Source organism: Aulonocara stuartgranti (genome assembly GCF_965226115.1).
Source record: "Aulonocara stuartgranti genome assembly, chromosome: 4".
In the NCBI taxonomy this organism is placed as follows: domain Eukaryota; kingdom Metazoa; phylum Chordata; class Actinopteri; order Cichliformes; family Cichlidae; genus Aulonocara; species Aulonocara stuartgranti.
Window position 1 is genome coordinate 4433191 of NC_138942.1, and position 22240 is coordinate 4455430.

Consider the following 22240-nt stretch of genomic DNA (forward strand, 5'->3'; position numbering starts at 1 on the left):
GTCTCAAAAAGGTTAGTCTATCCTCTCGCTGGGATCAGTTTGCCTCAGGTAAGATCTGCTGATTACTCTTTATAAATGTATTTAATAATTACAAGTCTTTTAATTCAGAGTTTTATTTTAGCAAATTTTCACCACAGTAACGTTACTCCATGCAATACTTTACAAAAGAAAAAAGGGGTATAAGAAGCATTTTGTGTCTCCTGTCACATTTTCAGCGTTTACAGTTTGTTTGTTTGTTTTTTTTTATTAAACCAATACTAAAAAAAGAAGACAACTTATAGTATCACCAAATACCAAATCTGCTCTTTTACCTGAACAGCTTTGGTGACATCTTATCCCCCCCCGCCCCACCCCCCCAAAACAGTCCAAACATATCGCAGAATAACCAACTGTTCAATGAAAGGGTAGTTTTCCATTTTCGCACCATGCAACTAGAAAAACTGTTTTGAATTTTTTTTAGTAGTTATTTGATAATATTAGCAGATAATCTTTGACAGACCATAAAAAGTGTGCATTTAGATTACTTCAAAATAATGGGGGTAGGCTAAAGTTGACTACTGTACAGCTTGTTGGGAATCATGAGAAAACATGGGGGAAAAAAACAAAAAAACAAAAACAAAACAAAACCTTAAATATTCTATGAGCGGTCACAACATCATGGCCACTTTAAGGTAATTTTGTAGAAACACATTAAAAGCTTCTAAAATTAAAACCAAAAGAATTGGACGAACAGAAAAACAGCTACGGCATAATGTCCAAGCCGTCTTTGTACTGTTTAAACAAGGCGGTACTTTAATGTAATACCACTTTGAACCACAAAGTGATGCAGTAAGCCAGTGTAGCATCCTGCTAACACGAGCTATTTCAATGTTATTTAAGCTAGTCTTAGCTCATTTGTGTTGGGGGGGGGGGGGGGACTCGAGACAAGAAAATTTTTGATTTGAAGGAGTCTTTCAGCAAAATACAAAATAATAATAATTAAAAAAAAACAGAAATAGAATGCAAAAACATTCACCACACTGCCACCTTGTGGTGAACGTTTTCATTGGCCTGGAAAATCCACCTGCTTCTACAATTCTTTTTGTTGTAGCTGAAAATTAATTTTTTTATTTCTCATAGGGGAAAAAAAAAGAAAAAAAAAGAGAACAAAACAATCTTCAGCTCTGTGGTCCCACTTGATAAAATAAATACTAAATAAATTTATGTGACATAAATAAATAAATTAACTTCAAATAAAAAACGCTTTACATGAACAAATCTACCAAATGTGAACATAACTAGCACGTTAAACACAAAGTCACGGTCTCGTTACACACAAACCATGTTCGTCGTCTTCTTCAGTTTCTCTTTTCTTTCTTTATTTTTTTAACCTATTGCTTGTGGATTATGTTTGCTTTTCTTTGTTTTCCTGTCCTCAGCTTTTCTTGGTTTTTTTTTTTTTTTTTAATCCTGTAACTGAAACCACACACAGGAAGCTACAGCTGTGTGAGTGTCGCGGGTCATTTCCTCAGAGTTCATCTTCATCAGAAATGAGCAAATCCACGACAAAGCTACAACATACGTCAGACTGTCGTTCGTTTCCCGATGCCAAACATCGCTCGCCGCACCTCTTTCTCCCGCTCGGAGAAATCTTTTTCGTCAGCACACACGCGTGAGCAGGTAGCACGAAGGCAGCGCTGCGCCGTCTCTACACGCAGATCTCAATGGGCGTGGTCACCAGGATGCGCCCTCTTTCGTTGTTCTCTCTGTTGACTCGCTCGTAGCTGCCGGTGGAGGACGGCGAGCTGTTGGTGGACATGGAGGAGTACTGGGTGTCCATCATGATCCCTCCCTTTGCCGCCACGCAGGCAGGCGACAGGCTCTGTTGCTTCAGTCTGTCCACGAGTACGTCCTCTTCTGATGACGATGAGCTGATGTCCAGAGGAGGCGCGCTACTCGCCAAAGCCCCGCTGCTGCCATTACAGTTCCCGTTCTCGGTATCCAGCATCCAGCACTGGTTGAAGTAACTGAAGACTTCTTTGACAGAGCAGCGGCGATCCTGCTCGATGGAAAGGAGCCTACGAAACATTCGCAAGGCTTCATCGGTGAAGCGGCGCCACTGCGACGGCACGGCGGCGGTCCGACGGCGTTGCCAGCGGACAAACTCCTCGTAGAAGGCATCATTGGGCATGGCCTTCTCCCAGGGGAAGTTTCCTGTCAGCATGCAGAAGAGCAGCACCCCGAATGCCCACACGTCTGTGCTGTAATCCACGCAGAACCCCTCATGTCGGGAAGTGTCGCACAGCTCCGGTGCCGTGTACGGGATGGTTCCGCTCACGCGCTTCACTGGTGATCCGGCGCGTCGTGTCATGCCGAAGTCTGACAGCTTAACCTTTCTGCACTCTCGGTCAAAAATGAGGACGTTCTCGGGTTTGATGTCACGATGCACCAGCTTCTTGCAGTGCAGGTAGTCAAGAGCAATGGCTACCTGGTGCACGCAGCGCTTCGCCACTGCCTCAGGAAGTCCCACCTGAACAGAGAACAAGAGGAGTAGGAGAAGGTCGTGTACATGAAACTGAAGTTTAGGTCCATATAAATGGGACAAAGTTCAGAGGATCTGAATCTTGCTTTAACAAACCTCATACTTACCACTTTCTTACCGGCACCATGCATCCTGAGAAGCTGCCCACGTGTTTTGGGAACTGAACATTACATAACTCATAGAAAAACATGAAACCAGTTGTAGATGACACAATAAAGGTGGTGCTTGCGTTTCCTTTTCCCCTCAAGATAACATCTGCACTTCCTGCGATCTACTATATTAACAGTAGGTCACGTTAGATTAAATCCCCATTAACTGTGGTAAAAGCTCTTTAACACAGTTTTAGATATAATCTCCCTTTATACAAACACATCTATGTAAATGCTCATCATAGTGACCTTTTACACTGGGCTCATGTTTGGCCAGTGTAAACAGGAAGCAGAGTGCTGGCTGCTGACGACAAGAACACTCATTTCGAGGCAAAACGTGACGTCACGGCATCTACATCTTTTACACCATTTCCCGGGACACAATAGACCAGCATAAAGTACAGACGGGCCAGTTTTTACCATCAGTTTTCAATACAAAACAGATATTCTGGACATAAATTCATACTGATGGATTCACTGGATTCTGTTTGCAGGGTGTAAGGTTCGTTAACTACAGACGGGAATTTACAGAATGTCTTTTTAAGGTCGTCTCATTTAGGTCTTGGCACTATAAAAACCTCTTTAGCAAACACATAAAATATTTCTCTCTGACGGCCTTTTATTTTAATAATGCTTTACATTTTAGTCCGTGAATTTTCGTGTTTTGGCACAAAAAGAGGACCCCGAGCGCTGTCGGGACTGAATGCCAATGTGTAATTTGCAGCACGTATGCAGCTGGGGCTTTTCAGTTTCAAGGAGGATTAAGGGATAATCATCTGGATTATTTGAATAAACCTACATCAAATATAGAAACCATCCATCCACTCAGATTTCTTATCCAGGTCTGGATCGTGTCGGCAGCAGTCGGCCACCCCTGCTGTGCTTCTCACTCTTCCAGGGGAATATTGAGGTGTTCTCAATACAACTTGGGTCTGCCCGGCATCTCCTCCCAGTCGGACATGTCTGAAACGCCTGACCTGGCTCCTTAGGATTTGGAGCAGCTTATTTGTTAAACTACAGGAATGGCTAAGCTCTCACCTGTGGAGGGATGATGTCAAACAGATCTCCCGCCTGCGCGTACTCCTGAGCAAAGATGTAGTAGTCGTCGGTTTCGAAGGCGATCCCGTACATGTTGATGATGAACGGGCAGGGCGACAGGTAGAGGGAGATGCTGTACTCTCTCAGGAAGCTCTTCAGCTTGGTGGTCTTTTTCTTCAGAAACTTTAGCGCCATTTTCGTGCCTGAAAACGAGGACAGGACCGGTTACATAACCTCCAGTCTCACTCCTCCTTTCTTGTTCTTTTGCACCCCATTAAAGTGTTTAGGGATTTATTTCACAGCTGTCTAATTGCTTCCAAGAAACTTAATTAAAACAATTTGATGAATAATTAAAATCTCGACAGAGTCAAATCCTGATGATTTATGCTTTAAGTATTTAAAATCCTCTGCTGCAGTAGTTATATTTGCACTGTGTGAGCAGGATGACGCTGCTTTCATGTTTAAAGTTTTGCAGAAAGCGTCGTTTACAGATGGAAATGTAATGTAAAACTTGCACGACAGCACGTTGTCTTCAGCCGCCTCACCTCCGCTCAGTGGCCGAGAACAAGAGAAGCACCGAGGGGACATGAATTCCCAGGACTAATCTGATAATCTGAACGCTGAGGGGAAAACCCCCCAGACAATAACCTGGACGGCTGCCATGTCTGCTTATAATTTCCCCTCCAACAGGCAGCGTGTCAGCACAGACTTCTCCAATACCACCGGATCAGCTCTCCTAAAGTGCTTTGTGCTTCTTACAGCATCCAGCCACTTTAGAAAGGTCGAGGGGGATTTTCTGTTAGTCGGTGACACGGTTTAAAAAGAAATAAATTAAAAGGTATTCTTGGTAGCAACACTTTGTGCCACCACAGACTGTACAGAAAAGATCAACAGAATCTAACCACAGTTCGTGAGATTGTCATGATCCATGAAACAGCTATTTGAGAAAATGTTCATTCTCTCAAAGGTCTTTCCATCATATCTAAAATAATTTAAAGAGTCATATTTACAAAGATGTCCACTGGAGGTCTTTCACAAGCACCGTCCATCCTTTTACTCTGCCAACCCATCCTGATGCATTTGAAGGAAGTAAATGAATTGATAAGAACTCAAACAGCAGTTAAATATGATAAAGTGCTAGCTTAAACATAAAAATGTGTTCTTGTTTGCAGTGTATTATTTCATTACTTTGATAAGAGAAAATGTTACTAGACTTTAAAAAAAAATACCCTTTTTATTTCACTTTAAATGGGTTTGCAGATGTTTAATTGCAGTGAACACCAAACCCAATAACCAGCAGGTTGTCTAGTAACATTACTACAGGACTGAAGTATAATAAATGCAGCTTCCTGGCTGTGCAGCGCCAACATGTCTGATTTGCACCGATTCCAACAACAGCAGGTCGTCTGCAGGAATTTCATCATGTTTAGTTGCTTTGTAAAAGATCCTGATGGCTAAGCTGCAAAAATAAACAACATCTGTTCAGGGAGACTCGGCTGATTCCTGTTGAGCTACGACTGAGAGTTTTAGAGCAGAAACTAAATATAACCTATATTTAGGGCGAAATAAATCTACCCCACTGAACAATCGAGTCCCTGAACAAAACATCAAAGATGTTGGGGTTGTTTTCCTCTGAAACCGTGACTTACTTACAGTTTTACATAACAACAAACTCATCATCAGGTAAATATACTGCTCATGTAAATATAAACCTATTGTTTTGGCAACTGGCGATTTAAAAAACAGATGTTCTATAACCTAATCTAAGTTTCTAGTTTGTCACTATCACACTGAAATATACCTTCTCATTTTGAATCTCTGCTTACATACTTTACTATTCAATCTATGTAAGTGAGTCAGTCCAATATAGCTAGCACATTTTTGAAAATAAATATTATAATAATACATAGAAAATAATGTTAATAGAATTTGCCATATTATTCAAATCTCAAACCACTGATAGAAAAACATTTTTTAAGACTTTATTAGACTATTATGTCTAATGTTATTTAACTGTGATTAAAATTATAAGTAAATAATTCATAACTGGCATCAGTTACACATTTCCAGATACATCCAGTTCAAAATAATCCTTATTTATTTTATACTTGTGCAGCCATCACTTCATCCTTTCACTGAAACCAACCACTTCTACTCTGATTGGCCGTGTTACCGTATTTTTATCTCATTTGACTTTAACTGCTCAAAGTTTGATCTAAAAAAATAAAATAAAATAAAGAACAAAAAAAGAATAAATGAATAAAATTTTTAACGATCCACTTCGGTAAACTGTCAGAACTTTGCTATTGTGATAAGATTAAATTAACAAGCTTTGACATATCACAGATTCATTTACACCATCAGTACTTATACATACGAAATACAGAAAAATAAAAACAATGATTGACATACTCAAATTTCAAATTCATCAAAAAGGATGACAAAGAGAAACAGACATTTGAATTGAATTAATAAGATCTTGTGAAAACAACCTTTTAAGGTTTTAATTGAGTTTTAACTTCGAAATACAAAATGCATTTCAGACTGCATGTGACTGCTTAAAATGTCGCTAAAGGGATAAAAAAAACTCGCAAGTTCTACACATGTCGCAGAAACATCTGGGGATGAAACACTTGAGTTTGTTCATTTAAAAAAAAGAAAGTAAAAAGGTTAAATGTTATACCTTCAGTCCATCCATTTCCACAGGTAGCCTGATTTTCTGCTCCACACTGAAGGTCAGATAATTTAAGCTACACTTATTAACGGCTCTGGGAAGAAGCTGGCGGTTCACTACCAAATTATGAAACCAAAAGGTATATAACATTTTTTATAAATCCATTAACGGCACACCTCAAATGGCTTGAAAAGGTCACCATTTGTCACTCCAAGAGTCTGCTGCTACTTGAAATAGGCAGTGAAGCAGAGGCTTTGTGACTCCATAAAAAAAAAAAAAAAAAAAAAGACTATTAAGAGGCTGAGAACAGATGGGCAACAATTTGGATTTTAATGTGAAAAGGTTAAACAGATTTTCAGTCAGTTAAGTGGTGAATTGAGGCAGTTTGGATCTCGACCTGGGCTAAAAATCCCTGCAAGAAAGCGACCTCCAGTACCTCCAATTTGGCTTTTTTGAAAGTAAACACTTCAGTCGTGAGCAGAAGTACTTTACCTTCACAAACACGCCGTCATCTGACTCGAGAGCTGCTTTCATATTAGACTGTGTTATTACTCTGAGTCACAAAACAGGGCCACAAATGAGGACAACATCTCATTTCCTGCAAGTGCAACCCTGCAGATCTGCTTATTTTGTGGGCAAATGAATTTCTCAGAAAATCTCCTCTCCCCAGAAGAAGCGATGGATCTGAATTTCAAAAAGAAAACTGTCTTCATGGGCTTTACCTTCTGGTTCATTTTTCCTCTTATGCAAGATGAGGATGAAACAGATGTGAAAAAAAAAAGGAGGAAATTTACTTACATGGAAAAAAGATCATAGCCATCTTTCTGGCTAAAAACAACCATCATGGCATTTATTAGCTACAGCTAGCTAGCCAATGAAACTAATGATAATTTATTTAATTGACACTACATCATGAAGTTAATGCTAATGCAGATCCCAAACTAAAAAGCCATTTGAATTAGGAAATTCAAATATATTCCATTTACTGTTGTGTTATTTTTATTTATTGAAAAGCTTTTGGTATTTTTGTTCAATAAAATTTAGACAAAAATACCAAGAAGTTAATAAATGCAAGTACAACTGACTATTAACCCCAAGAGCAAGAAAACAAACAAAAACCTTTACATTATTAATTTGTCTTAAAAATTATTGTAAATGGATTTGTTTTAAAATGACACTGAGTTACTTGATCACTACAGGCAGCTGCCCAGAGTACCAACATGGGTACACCATTTAAAAGCTTTTCCTTGTGCTCTATGCAATTTGTATTTTGGAAAACAAAATAAATAAAAATTCAGATACTTTGCCATTTAGAGTCTGTTGACAGGAACCCCCCCCCCCCAACAACCTGTTCTTCCATGTTTCACTGTTACTACCAATATGGTCGTGTTTTATGGTAAGAATGCAAAAATTTACTTAATATATAAAAAAACAAAAAACAGAAACATTTATTAGTCGAAATTATATTTAAAGTGATTTCTTTAAAATTTATAGCCACCAGGATTTTATGTTTGTCTTGTTTGAAATGTGGTAAACTTGCATCAACCAGTTGTTTATTTTGGTTTGTTCTGTAGATATTAATACAATTTTTTGTTCTTTACAGTAGCAGCCACAGTTAATACCTCTGATTTTGTGGATGACCAGGTCCACCTTTCCATAGGTGCCCTTTCCCAGCTCACGGATGATCTCATAGTACTTGTTGATGTCCAGTTTTTCCAGATTCTGTGCAGCAATCAGCTGGAGCTCCTCCAGGATGTCGATGGAGGCACGGGAGCCATGAGGCAAGGAGTTCATATTGGTTAAAGGGACGGGGCAAGGGGGGCCGAAGGCTGGTCTGGAGATGGATTTTCCTGGAGAGCAGGAAGGAAGACGAGGTTTACTGTGAGGGAACTTATCCACCCATGGCTGCATTCCTAAACTATACACCACTGCTTTGCAAAGCATATCTTGTACTGCATGTGTGTACTGTACTGGTATCAAAGTGAAAGTGAAAACGCTTTGAGTCCAGGCCAGTGAACCGTTATGTAATCTTTACACTGTGTTCTTACTTTGAGAAAATATAGTTTCTAAGATCACAGCTCCTCATAGCAATAAAGAGCATAATCGAAGAACAAAAGGTGGGAATTTTTCTATCAAAGCCCATTTAATATATGCAGATGCAGACAGAGGTTCGTTATTCACACAGCTCAGTTACCTTCAAAGTCTAAACAGAAACTAAAATTGGCACAAATAATGCATCAGACACAAATTCACGTTGTATTACATTCAGTATACAAAAGACACAAAATGATGCAAGTTTGGTAAATGAAGGTAAATTAGCATCCTTGCAAGATTAAAATGTTTATATAGATGATATAAGATGATATAGATGTCTCTCCTTCCTGTTAAAAGGTAGTTCTTAGTTGCCAAGTGTTTGTTTAAAAAAAATGATCTAATTATCTGGTTCTCTAATAATATTTTAGGACATTTGCTTTCGATTATAAAGGGTTTTAACTCTTACATAACTAGCTTTGTATAGATAATACTGATAATGGAAAAAGCACCACGTGTCATTACTACAGCCACAAGGTTAAAACAGAAAATCTCCCTGCACCGAAGTTCTGTTTCTACTTTATTCTATTTGTGTTAAATAAAACTAGAACTTCAGTCGCCGAGCAGCAAACTTTTTTGTTAACCTTGTGCAAAGACATCCAAGTTGAATAGCTTTGGGTGAGATAGGCGATATAACCCCGGCACAACGTCCTGATGCTGACTGATGAAAGAAAATGAAGAAAATTAATTGAATGAGTCCATCCCTGAGAGCAGAGAAGTGTTACTATTTGTAGGGCTGATCCTCTGCAGCTGATTAACGATCTTTCCACATTAACGAACGTCTAATTCCGAACTGACGTGTTTCTTCTCCGTCACGCCTGCTGCCATTCACTCAGCAAATCTGTCTCGCCTTCCGGCTCCTTCTGCTGCCGAGGGGAGCCAAGCAACACTTCAAATCTCTGGATGAATGCGGAGACTTCACAGCCCTGATGGCCCAGCAGAATTGCACCATGTCTCATTAACAGGGATGAGAAAGTGTTGAAGGAGACGGGATGCTAGCCACATCCTGTGTTTCGGGTCCATCTGTCCCCACTTGGCTCCCATCTACAGTGTGAGTGTGCACGATGGGGAAATGTGTACAAGAAACTCAAGTAACGCGTGTGAAAACAATGAACCCAAACAACAACAGAGTATGGTCCGCTTGGAAAAAACACAGTGAGAGTAAAACTGTGATTTGAGTAAATAAAAGCCTATTAATGCAGATTTACTTTACTGAAACAAATGCAGCACGTGAACCGGGACGTTTATTTTTTTTTAATGTCACTGATCTCAGCTTCAGTGTTTGCAGCGTACTCAAGCTGGATTAAACAACAGCCTTTATTAACCCAACACTTCCTGCTGCTTCACAGGGTGGTTTTTATTGTGGAAAAAAACAAACAAACAAAAAACAAAAAAACAAAACAAAACAAAAAAAAACCACAACAACAACCCACAGGAAAAAATGTTTTTCTGAGAATTTAATGTCATATTTTTTTTTCCTGTTCATTTTTGAAAGACGCCGACTTGTCTGCAACTGCTCACCAAGTGGTAGTGAAACTGTAAAAACAGACCATTTACCTTCAAAGTAAAAGTCATCCTGTGAGCATGACTCAAAAGGCGCAACTTACTTTGAAAGTTGAGCCTTTGAAGGTCTCCGGTTTGCACCGACCGCTCAGCGTAAACGTTGAGTGTTTGTAGGCGAGTCGGGTTCTTCCACGTTCCACCGAGTTGTTTGTTACATGAATAGAACTTTTCATGTAACGTGTCTCGTTTCTTCAGCTTTCAATTGTCCAATCATATAAACGACACCGAACAAGAGTTGAGAACAGAACACGATTTTTGGCAAGTTTTTCCATGGGCTCAACCCACATACTCAACTCTGCTGCTCAACCCATGACTGTGGGTTGAGCAGCAGCTGTGGGTACATATGCGGCACCGTTCAAGGGGAAATAAACAGGCTTTCCAACTGTATGAAATTTATTATCAAACAGTATTGTTACAGCAACATTTTACTTTTGGTGTGAATTTAGTCTCATAGCCTACTTACATCTTACACAACTATGTTTTATGTCTTTGCCTCCAAATCTCAGTAATGCATCAATCTGTTACACACAGAAAAACTCAAACTGACATCAGTGATGAATATCTTGAATTTTTAAGCTAACAGTATAAGTCTGGCTGTGCTTTGAACAAAATGTAGTATTTAACTGTGCTTGTTGTTTCTTCAGAACCTCTGTTACTGCTAAATAAAGCAGGACTGACATGTTCAAAACTGAAACCCTGACATGCTGAAAACACTGCGTTAAAAAACAGTGAAAGGAAGCCGTGAGCTCGGCTGTGTTGGAGTGACAGCGGAGGATGGAAATGGCCCTCGAAATAAACAGTATGTGCTGAGCATTAAAGTACGACAAGCTGATAAAAATGAGGACTCAGCTGAACCCAAAGGAGCCAACTGGCTGTCTATCACCGGTCCTCTCAGCATCCCTCTGACAAGGTCAATAAAGCACAGAAAGGATGAGACAGCCAGAGAGTGTTTAGAGCTGCAAACAGACACACTCGGGCATCTCAATTTTACATGCTAGATACGTAGGTAGATTTTTAATTAAAATTTGAGCCCTTTTCAAAATAATGGCCGTTTTCTTGCACAGTTTTTCTGCTCAGCCAGCAGTACAGTTCACAGGGTCAGAGCGAGGGCCCAGTAAATGAACACGAGACCAGATGCACAAAGAGAACGAAGCATCTCACCTCTGCTTTCAGGATGATCAAATAATGCCAGGAGGAGCACTTTGCGCCTCCCTTCTTTGTTCGTGTGTCAAACACATTTTCACAGCACAAAGAGACACTGCAGAGACCTTTTGTTAAAGGACAGTAAATGTTTTTTCCACACACCTGTTCTGTTTCAGACTTTCATTTGGAGCATTAAAGGAGCCCAGAAAACCATTGTTATTACTGACACTGCTGCTATTATGTGAAACCAAATCATTATTTTAAATAACAAGTACTCCATGTACAAGCTTGCATCAGACAAAAGAACCAAAACAACAAAAACCCACCACAGTAATCTCCTAATTTTTGGGAAAACTGCTCTATGCTTTATACTGTTAGTTTTTGTCCTTTTCTGGACTTTGTCTTGACTTTAGATTACTGGACTCTATTATCCATAATCCTCCATTATACTGTTAGCTAGTACTGCTCATAGGAGCAATACTAGCAATAAACATTAAAGTCACCTCCTTTGTATTTTCACTAAAAATTAGCCCACTAAAATTTAAGAAGAAAAAAAAATCATGTTAATTAAATCATGTACTTGATTTCTGGGCTCAATGATTCATTAATTCAGGTCTGCTGATTTCCTAGAAACTTTGTGAGAATTTAGAAAACTAAAACCTGGCAACAACAAGTCGAATGATGTCACCAAATGACCAAATATGAATGCTGGTCTTCTACAAAAGACGCATTTTGTTGTCAGATCAAGCAGAGAACTCACCATCCATTTACTTTCTATCGTTACGTTTACCTAACCATAGCAACTTTGACATATATGCATTAATTATGTTTCACCCTCGGTGTCTTCCTGCTATCCGGGCGTGAACACTTCCTCACGTGCTCTCACACTGAAGTCCTATCAAACAGCCCGGAGATGAAAGGAGTCACAACCACCGCTAATTAGGTGTAACGTTTTTTAGCTGCAGCTCCCGGCGCTCCCGCTAAGTCTAAGGGGTAACTGCTCCCCCAAGGGCATCAAGGAGCCATGTCTGCCTCTGATGAGCGGCGCGAGACCGCCTTCCCATCATTCTTTCAGTCGGTAAACAAAGCCCGGCTGGAATTCAACCAGTCTGCTTTACGTCTGTTATGCCCTGATAAGGTTACCTGTCTTTTGCGCCGCTTGGCAGGTGGGTGCAGTCCAACGGTGAGAGCGCCTGTTGATGGAAAGCTGGAGTGGCACAGAGTCAGAAAGCTGTGAGTTTTAATGACCTTTGATTTTCCTGCAGCAACAGCAGCAGCAAGGTGGCACAGCTGCCATGGCTACAGCCTGACGATGCTTTGTGTTTCTAGCGGTTCCCTGCAGAACTCGAGTTTCTCTTGGACTGCCAAAATGTCACACTCTTGTTTCTAATAATGTCTCGTTCACAGTAAAACAAACCGACTACATTTATTGAAGGGTCTGGTTTCAATGCTGGGAATGCTGGAGCTTGTAGAGAGTGCCAGAGTTTTAACTGGGACACATGGTTGATGTTTGAGTCCATAGGTACATTTAGTTTGCATAGGGACAGATTTAAAGCTGAAATTTCTTCTTCGTTTTAGGATTTGTTCCTGAACTCAAAGATCCACAAAACCTGAGCCAAAGACAAAGTCAGAAGCTTCTGTGTTTTCTAAGGTGTAATCTAAAGAGTAATCCGAGGAGACCACTGATCACTTACAAGAAGAATAGTATTGCCGCTGTGACGATGAGTAAACCTGACAAACTCGACAGAAGTGCTGAGTAATGGTCTCCCGGTGCCGCAGGAAAAACAGCCTCTGCCACCTCGTGTGTGTTCAGGCCAGCATCGACTTGCAAAACATCGGCACCCAATTAATCATTTGTAATGTGAAATCAATGCGTCACCAGGCTGAAAAAATATTTATGAACAAAGGCTGCCATCTTACTCTATGCCTTCCTCCCGACAAAAATCTTTCATACCTCAGAGAGTTTCCAAAAACAAGAGGGGAAAAAAATGACCTATTCAGGGATGATTTGGACATAAAAGACAAAAGAAGAACTGATGTCTGCTTCATGAACGTCTGGTGAAACAGCAGCATCATGACTTTCTCCAGATTTCTCCAGCTATTGATGGGCTGGAATGAAATTTGGTGCACATATCCAGGATGTCTGTAGGATGAATCCTAACGCCTTTGCTGAGCTGCTGACTGTTCACATAAGGTTAACATTTGTGCTCAAACACACTAAACAAACAGGCCAAACACTTGAAAAGACCCCTGAGCTTTAGATGACCTCCTTCACAGTCTGAAGAATCTTTTATGTCTTATACATTTAAAGATTTCAAGGTATTTACTAACAATTATAACATAAACCACCACAGTGGTTTTCTTTTTGTACCCAGTACACTCAAAAGAGCAAGAACATTTTTTTGAAAGCGCACCGCTACACATATCTACAGTTATTAACCTTTAGGACCTCTTAGGTTTTTGGTTTTTGCTTTACTTTGAGCTCCACTAGTACAATTTATATGTTTATCTGAGCAGAGATTCGTTTTTATAAGTCTGCAACGTTCAATGTAATTCAGTTTTCTTTATCTAGCACCAAATAACAACAACAGTTGCCTCAAGGTGCTAAATATTGTAAGGTAAAGACCAGAGGCGTAATTTCCAGGGGGGTTATGACCCCCCCCCCCAATTATCCGACTCAACCAAAATAACCCCCCCAATAAAATTATGAATTATCTTGCATATATAGGCTGTTGATTTTCTTTACTCATTTCAGGTATTACCAGCAAAATAGTTGCATGTTTAATCATTTGGGAATTTAGCTAGATTTGTTTATTTATTTAGACAGACATCTTGACCCCCCCCAATGTTCAACACAAAGTTACGCCGATGGTAAAGACCCTAGAATAACACAGAGAAACCCCAACAATCAGACTAAGCCCTATGAGACAAGGACTTTGGCGAAAGTGGCAAGGACAAACTCCCTTTTAACAGGAAGAAACGTCTGGCAGAACCAGGAACAGGGAGGGGCGGCCATCTGCCACGGTCGGTTGGAGGTGAGGTGTCATTGAGTGCCAAAAACTGTCAGGACTATCGATGTCCACCTTGTGCTCCCCCTGTGGTGCTGAAATTTATGTCACTCCAACACAAGTGGATAAATACCTGTTGGTTACTCCTCCAACTCTGAAGTTGAGAACATAAAACAAGAACTTTTGGTGATAATTTCTCAGTTTTGTAAGACTTTCTCCAAATGTTATCGTTCACTATTACTCAGGGCCTTTGAACTGCACTACTATAGTAAATGTAATAAATGAATAAATAAAGATTTGTCTTATTCTTCTAAACTTCGTTGTACAAACTATTCCGTTTTTGGAAGTTTGAATAATTCTAATCTATTGAAGAAAAAGCCTGCAGTTCTATTAAGACTCACATCAGCCCCATGTGCACGTTATATCAATAAATGTTAGCATGCTAACATGCTAACATGCTAAATAAAGCAGTTACAAGTACAGAACATAAACCCACTTAGCGCAGTGGGTATGTTACAGGTTTGATGTTAGCCTTCATCTCTAAAATACTCTTTGCCTAAGTGGAGCATTAAAGTGTATGGGATTTATGCTAGAGGGGGATTTTAATATTTCCTGCTACAGTCAGTGACTTTAATCCTATCTGGAGAGCATGTGAAGGATTCTGACTGCTGTCAAAGTAACAATTCATAAAATAATCCCAATCTAAATCCCACCATGAGTTTTTAAAAAGTGGATTAGAACATGGAAGAAGAAAAAGATCTGATGGAAGCACCAATGAGCAGGTCTATTTAGCCAATAATATGGTGACAGGAAGAAATTAAATCTGTTGTTAAATTAAAGAAGAGCAATACCATCATGTAGCTTATTAATATGTCGCAGCAGATGGTTTGTTACTCACAACCATCTGGTGGAATTAATCTTGGAATCTTATTGGGGGGAAAAAAAGGTAGACATTTAAAAAAAAAAAAATATTAAGAAACAAGAAAAAAAAATACTTTGGAAAAATACTTGATCTGATTGTTTGTTAGCCTATGACAAACAAATAACCACAACTAAGTGATAAAGTAAAGTCTCGCTGAATTTTTTAAAAAGCTTTCAGTTAACTTTTCGTTCAGTAAGATATCCTCCACTTCCGATATAACTGATGCTACAGAGGCCTATAATAAACTTGGATGACTGGTTGGTTAATTAGTGATTGGCGAAGCCCATCCCTGGTGGATTCTTTGGTGATGACTTGGTAACAGTCTCAACAGCACACCAGAGGCTGCCTCCATCTGACGCCAGGCGTTCTCTTTTCAAAGATTTCTAAATAGGTTTAGAGGTGTATTTTCTTTATTTTGGTTGTTTCTGATGAATATCCATATCTCTCACATTGTTTTGCCAGTTCTCTATGAGAATTTAGCAATGGCTGACTTCTAATCGCTAACTAGTGTGACTACACTGAAAGTGCCCAGTTCTAAAGTCCTTGACATATCTTTCAGGCAGCGTGAACACCCAAGTTTGTCAATGTGATAACTCGGGACCCAGATCATGCAGGATTTCAACATTCATACCGTAGATGCAGCTACTAAAAGGTCAATTTCTTTTTAAACATCACCACAGATTTTCACATTTATACGATAGGTGCATCTACTAGGAGGTTGAGGAATAGCATGTGTCAGTATTTTTATAGTTTTATTCTTTGTTTGGAGAGAGATCAAGCACAAAAACAAAAATACCAAATTATCTGCTTTTTAAGGTGTCAAAGCTCTTATTATGTGTTCTGAGTAAAGCTTTACAAGCCTTTTTAATGGAGGACCTTGTTCCACTTTAAAGACAAAAAAATAGAAGACAATCTGAAGACAAACTCAAGTTCTCAAAACGAAATGTTTGGTATTTACCAGCACAAGCAGAGAGCATGAACCCTGACAGAATGACTGATAATAACCTCGGTCTTGCAATGTTCAGAATCCAGGACCAGACGAAACACGTGGGATTTGAGATGCGACAGTCTGGCAGCTTAACTGTCTGAGCTAATGTACTTAAAATAGGCATAAAAAGCTTTCCATAAAGAGAATAATGGCTTCACTTAAGGAGAAGGTGATTAATAATGTGCCATTTTGAAAAACAACAACAACAGTTTAGTTTTTCTGCCACTGCCTATAGCTATTTCACAGTGACCAAAGTATGTTTGGGGTGACCAAAAAATTTATTTTTAAAAATACATTTTAGGCCGTCTCCTTGAGCCTTTTCTCAACAGACAGAATAACTAAAGTCTTTACAGTGATCAATAACGCAAGCAATCATTAGCAGCAGCCTTGGGCTTTTCTTGTGTTTACCGTATATTTTATTAATGCTACAAAAAAGCTTCAGTTTGAGCTCTAATGGGCTGAAATGTCTTCTGGTTGCTGTTGGTCATCAGTCATTGTCTGTCAAGCTGAGTCCACTGAACTCTGTGAACCGACAGGTCCAATCAATCAACTAAAAGAAAACAGCCAATCAGTGTAAGAAAATGGTGACTTTTTGCCATTACTGATGACCCTTCCTCTCAGTTCACAACCTGTAAGCTTTTTATTGCCATAAATTGACTATTTTAGGAACAAATGCCATACATTTGATGGTTCACGCCAAGCATGTCGACTTGCTTCTGTCAGGTATGACTGTAAACGGAGTAATCTGGGAGTTTGGGCTTTTGGTAACAAAAGATAAACATGAATTATTGTTGTGAGACACTGTGAATGTCACAGCTTTTAAAAATCTCAATTCTTCTTTTTAGAGCAGAAGAATGACAGTTTCATTATCACCTATTCCACCCGGAGAAGATCTCACCAGGGCAGATGATGAACAACACTTCATAAAAACATTTTTAACGCGACAATAACTGATTATTTAAATAAGGAAGTGATTGTCAGGTTATCTGCAGCTCAAACAAAAATACCCATCACAACGTGTCAAGATTTCCTCTAACACAAATCTAGGAACAAATTTCATTTGTAAAAAGACATTTTTGCCATCTGACTCTATATTGAAGATATAAAGAATAACATGATACATAAATTTTTTGAATACATAAGCACAGCAAACGAGCCCTGTGGGCATGGCAAAAACCGTGTGTACAGTGGGTTCTTGCTACTATATAGATACCGTTCACGGTAATATCGATACAATGTTAGGCAATGATAAGAAAATCAAATATCGCGATAGAATATGGGTAAAACGCGCATGCGCAGTGCCTTTGTTTTCATGCGCACATGGCAGAAAGAGCATGGCGGCGACGGAGAATGAGAAGGGCGAAAGTGGATCGTTGAATGAAACGGATGATCCAGAATTTGTTTGTAAAAATGTTGCAACTTCAGTCGAACTGGTTTGGCTTTCGTCCGTCAGATACACACCAAAGCATATTTTTTGGTAGAGCATGCTAGCGGGCCGCCGTTATTACCGAACCGATTTAATTTGGTACGCGGCGCTTAAAAATCTGTCAAAAAAATGTTTCAGTACGACTTTGCTAAGCTACGAAGCCGCACAGCTTGATGGATTGTCGGAGCATTACAGCTACTGTAGCCTCGCGGAGTGATACGTACTGTGCTTCAACATAATGTTACCGTATTGTGTGTGTATAAGCTCTTTTAAGTTTAAAGTTGTGGAGTCTCACATGCATTATATCGTCAGTTATATAGTTATCGCAAATTTTCAAATATATATCGTGATAAATGTTTTTGGCCATATTGCCCTGCCCTAATACAGATTATAATTACTGAAAAGATGACCAACCACTTACATAACTAATAAATGACACTGCTTCTAAAAATGTCAACTTATCACCTGGTTTCAGTTTCTCTAATCTGAGGATTTACTACATTTCTTTTGTTGTATATAAAATCCTGAAATAATCATTTCAGCTTTTAGATTTTTGGCTTTTGGTTATGACAAAAGGAATAATATAAAGACCCACACCTGACAGCTATGAGCTAAAACCACACACTATTTATAAAAGACAGATGTAACCACTGTGGTTATCACTAATTGGGTTCTGGACTCTGCATTTTGCTCTTTGCTCGTTGACATTAGAACATGGATGATTTTGGACATTTACGTGGGGTCTGTGGGGATTGACTCACTTTTAGAGAAGCCTCAAGTGGTTGCTAGTGAAACTGCAGATTTTCTTGCCTCTTGGCTAAAACTCCAAACAGCACTGATCATCTCATAACAATTGCACATGTCCAGGTCTGCTACATTTTACACAACGAGTAAAGAGTCATTTGGAAGACGAGTACCTACTGACTGAAAGATGTACAAACCACATCCTCGGCACCTTCAGACATCAGTAAAGACCAGATGTCTACTTCAGTGATGCCACAAAAAGTATGGGTGAGATCAGTTTGAAATCATACAGAAATATTACTAAAGCTAAAGAGTTTTCATCCTCCCTCGGACTTATCCCTTTATCAGCCCTGGAAAGTGCTGACTCTTCCCCTCTCTGTGCTGGTTGTTGTTGGCCTTTCAGCTCCATCCTCAGTCATTCAGCTCACCGCCACTGATCTAATGTTAACGTGTGAACTGTTGTTCTTTAAATCTGCTCACTGAGAAGCAACAAAACCGGAGAGATTACTTCTGCCCCGTGAGCAGCTCGTCCCTCTGGAAATGTTTGCAGAAGTCAGACTGCATCACGCCAGCCGTCACGGCGCTGGAGTTCAGCGTCCTCTTGTGCGGCGGCCTCCGGCGAGGCTCGGCCGTCCGCTCCCACGGCGCTCACGGAGCTGTGCAGCACATCAAAGCAGCCGGCTTTAACCGGCTCGACCTACATCGCCTGCGAACACTGAGGCTTTGTCCCTGCGCGCTCAGCAGCGCATCACTGGGCGCTCTCCTTTACTGCCAAAGCATTTCGGCTGCTGCGATCCCCACGCAACAGAAGGCAGCGGTACACTCTTTGTCTGATTTAATCTCACATTCTCTAACCGTCTTCCTCCTGCCTGCCGAGGAGATGTGCATGGTTTTATTTTCACGTCTCCTCTGCAGGGCTGAACTAACAAATATTTCTGTGAAATAAAATATTATGGGCTGTGTGGTGCAGGCCATCCAGGAAGTTTATGCTGCAGCTTCTGTGAAAAGAAAATCTAGTGTTTTATTCACCATCTGTGTCTGAATGCTAGTGCTCAGGTTTATGTTTGTAGTTTGCTATGAAAGCTCACCAGGTTTAGCTGATGTATGCACTCTGCACTCTTATCTCAATATTCTGGCTCCAAATAAGTGTGAAGTCCAAAAATCTATGGCAGTGACTACATCCATGTTTTAAAGTCCTTGTTGTAACAACACAAACACTCAAAGCTCATTCACGTGGGGCTACTTTGTCAATGAAACCTTAAATAGTTTTATCAATACCCATAAGAGGTTTAATAACGCCCTGAATAAGGGTGTTGGTTGTGTTTGTGTTTGTCTGTACAAACATACAAACAAAACCAGAAAGAAGAAATCCTGTCATCTGAGAAGCTAAAAGCGACATGAAAGAAGCAGCTTGTAGCCCATGAGTGGATGAAGGTGTGGAACTGGCACTCAAGAACTCCTGCGCTCTGGACTTCAGGTTCCACAGGGGGCTTTCATCGTGCTTCGGACAGAAGAAGCTGAGACAAAAGAGACAATTTTAGGGATTCGATTGTCGCAAAATTCCTTTCTGCGACAGCACCACGAATCACCGCCACTTCCATTTCAATCATCTCCAAGTGCCAGCCAGCCGCTTCAGTGTTTCGTTTGCAAAAGGTGAGGGAGCGTGTCCTGTAAACCTTTAAGCGACCAATCAGCTTGAGTTAGCAGCACGCTAGCGTTTTACAGGTAAAATCAGCGTCACCAAAAGTGTCCCTTTGTTTATATTTGGACATATGATTGAGGCTATGCTTGTGAAAGTAGGCGTAAATTATTTTTTAAGCAGTTTGGCGTCTCGTGTTGAGCTGCAGCCAATTATATATCCACTACTAGTAACAAGACGTGGCTATTAATCCCACAAAGTTTCAGATTCCTCTAAACTCGATGGATTTATGGGAGCCAGAGCGAGGCGATGAAGGAGCCCTCAGCAGGGAGGATGCAGACAAAAAATAAACTTTGCACGAAAATACCGATAAGCATCAGCATCAAAGTCAACACACTGGTGAACCTTTGTCATCTGAGATGCTGAATTCTTAGGGTTTAGCAAGCCTGTCCAATTTTTGCATGAAAAAAAAAAAATCTAAAATGTCAGAACCAGAACCACGTCTGATGATTAATCACCTTCCATTAACACCATAAATCCCCATGTCTGTATCCCTGATGCAGATCTGGAGTCAGTAACACTGTTTACAGACACTCAGACATAAAAACTGCAGCACAAAGAGATCAACTATGGATGTGATCTGCAGACACAAAGCGTGCATGCATTATATCCATGACAGCGTGCAGCACATGAGCATGTCTGTGGCGAGAAATCTGCTCTGTAAATGTAGAGGGAGGAAAGTCAATACCAGAGATTGTAGCTCTGAGACAATAGCTTCACAGCAGCTCTATTGTTCTGCTCAGGTTGGGTGAACTTTGTTTTAGATTTACAGCTGTATATTTAGAATACATTGTTTTCAGAGTGCAAAGCCCAATATAGTGCCCGTGCATAGACACACAACAGCCGTGGAGTGTTGTGCTTTTGCCTCAGAGCAGTGAGGCATCACTTTCAAGCTGAATCTGAGCTTTAAATGCTTGAAAAGACACACCGAGCAGCGTTTCGTAAGCTGTTAACTGGTTTTACTGGGAGAAAAACGAAATCTTCTCCTACCGTTGACAAAGTGCTGGAAGCTGTCAGTCCATTCAGACAACGTTCGGATCCTTCAGCGACTCAGGAGACCGGCTGGGAGTGAAGGCTCTGCGTGGACCGGCTGCTGTCTGTCACCGTGCATCCGCCGTGGTCTGTCTCCCGAGCCCCTCTCTATTGTCTCCGCACTCGGCCGGCGGCCCCGCCCACCGCCTCTGACCTCCAATCAGAGCACAGAGCGTCAGTGACGCCTTCCCGGATTGCAGGAATTTACACGTTAGACCGAATTAAAATTCAGATGTAAAACTGTCAACAGTAGTGGTTTACAATACTGCAAATTTTTGTATAAATCGCCGATACCATTATCAATACGTTTAACCTATAAAGGCACTTTTTACAGACCACTAAATCAGTGAGATTTGTATTTTCCATAATAATTAGTTAATAGAATAAAACAACATTTCAGCTTTTCATCTATTTTGAAACTGTTTTTTTGGAGACCTGGAATGTGCCTGTCTCTAAAACACTTGGGTCAACTTCTGTTAATGAAATGTGCTATAGGCTATAAATAAAATACATATGGTGGGTAGCACAAAAAAGTTCAGACATTTTATAGTGCATGTTTAAGCTATATTTTTTTAAATGTAATTTTAAAATATTTTTAAAACTAAAAAAATATATTTATTGCAATTTTGTGTGCTACATACTGAACTTTTAGCATAAAAACAAACTATCCATCCTATTGTCAGTCATCCAGGTCATTGTAGTTTGAGGAGAAAGGCATCTGGACCTCTTTAAGTTTCTTGAAGACATTTCACCTCTTGTCCAAGAAGCTTCTTCAGTTCCGGGAGAAATTGGTGGAGAGTCCCAGATTTTTAAGCGGAGTGGCCCTAATCATGAAAATGCACAGAAAATAAGATCAGACACTAACTAGGGAGAATCAGAAGGACAAACGGAACAATGTTGTCATCCCTTATGTAGTGGTTTATCAGAGAAACTCAGGAGAGTCTTCTTCAAACACGACATCCCAGTCTACTTCAGACCCAGCCACACAATCAGACAAAAACTGGTTCATCCCCAATACAAAACTCGCAAAAACAAACTTAACAACGTAGTGTATGCTGTACAGGGTAGTGAGGAGTGCTCAGGCTTCTACATTAGAGAGTCCAAACAGCCACTTAGAAGAGCCACCTCGACACGACAAGGCTCAGCTGTATATCTGCATCTGAAGGACAAAGGTCACTCTTTCGAGGATGCCACTGTTCACAGAAAGAAGCCATTTATGTCCACTGTGAACGACCATCTTTG

General features: G+C 40.2%; 1 protein-coding gene across 2 annotated transcripts; it reads right to left on the minus strand.

Annotated features, from left to right (window-relative positions):
• Positions 1-103: 103 nt before the first annotated feature.
• Positions 104-21165, minus strand: unm_sa1261 (un-named sa1261). Of its 2 annotated transcripts, XM_082530782.1 has the most exons (4): positions 20957-21165; positions 8005-8232; positions 3709-3911; positions 104-2509 (listed from the first exon to the last, which is right to left on the minus strand). In XM_082530782.1, exons 2-4 carry the CDS (start codon positions 8174-8176, stop codon positions 1688-1690), a joined length of 1197 nt encoding a protein of 398 aa, XP_082386908.1. In that variant the 5' UTR covers positions 8177-8232; positions 20957-21165; the 3' UTR covers positions 104-1687. The 2 variants fall into 2 exon arrangements, with proteins under 2 accessions (XP_082386908.1, XP_082386909.1); XM_082530783.1 differs by lacking the exons at positions 8005-8232; positions 20957-21165 and adding an exon at positions 4224-4478.
• Between the last annotated feature and the right edge of the window lie 1075 nt (positions 21166-22240).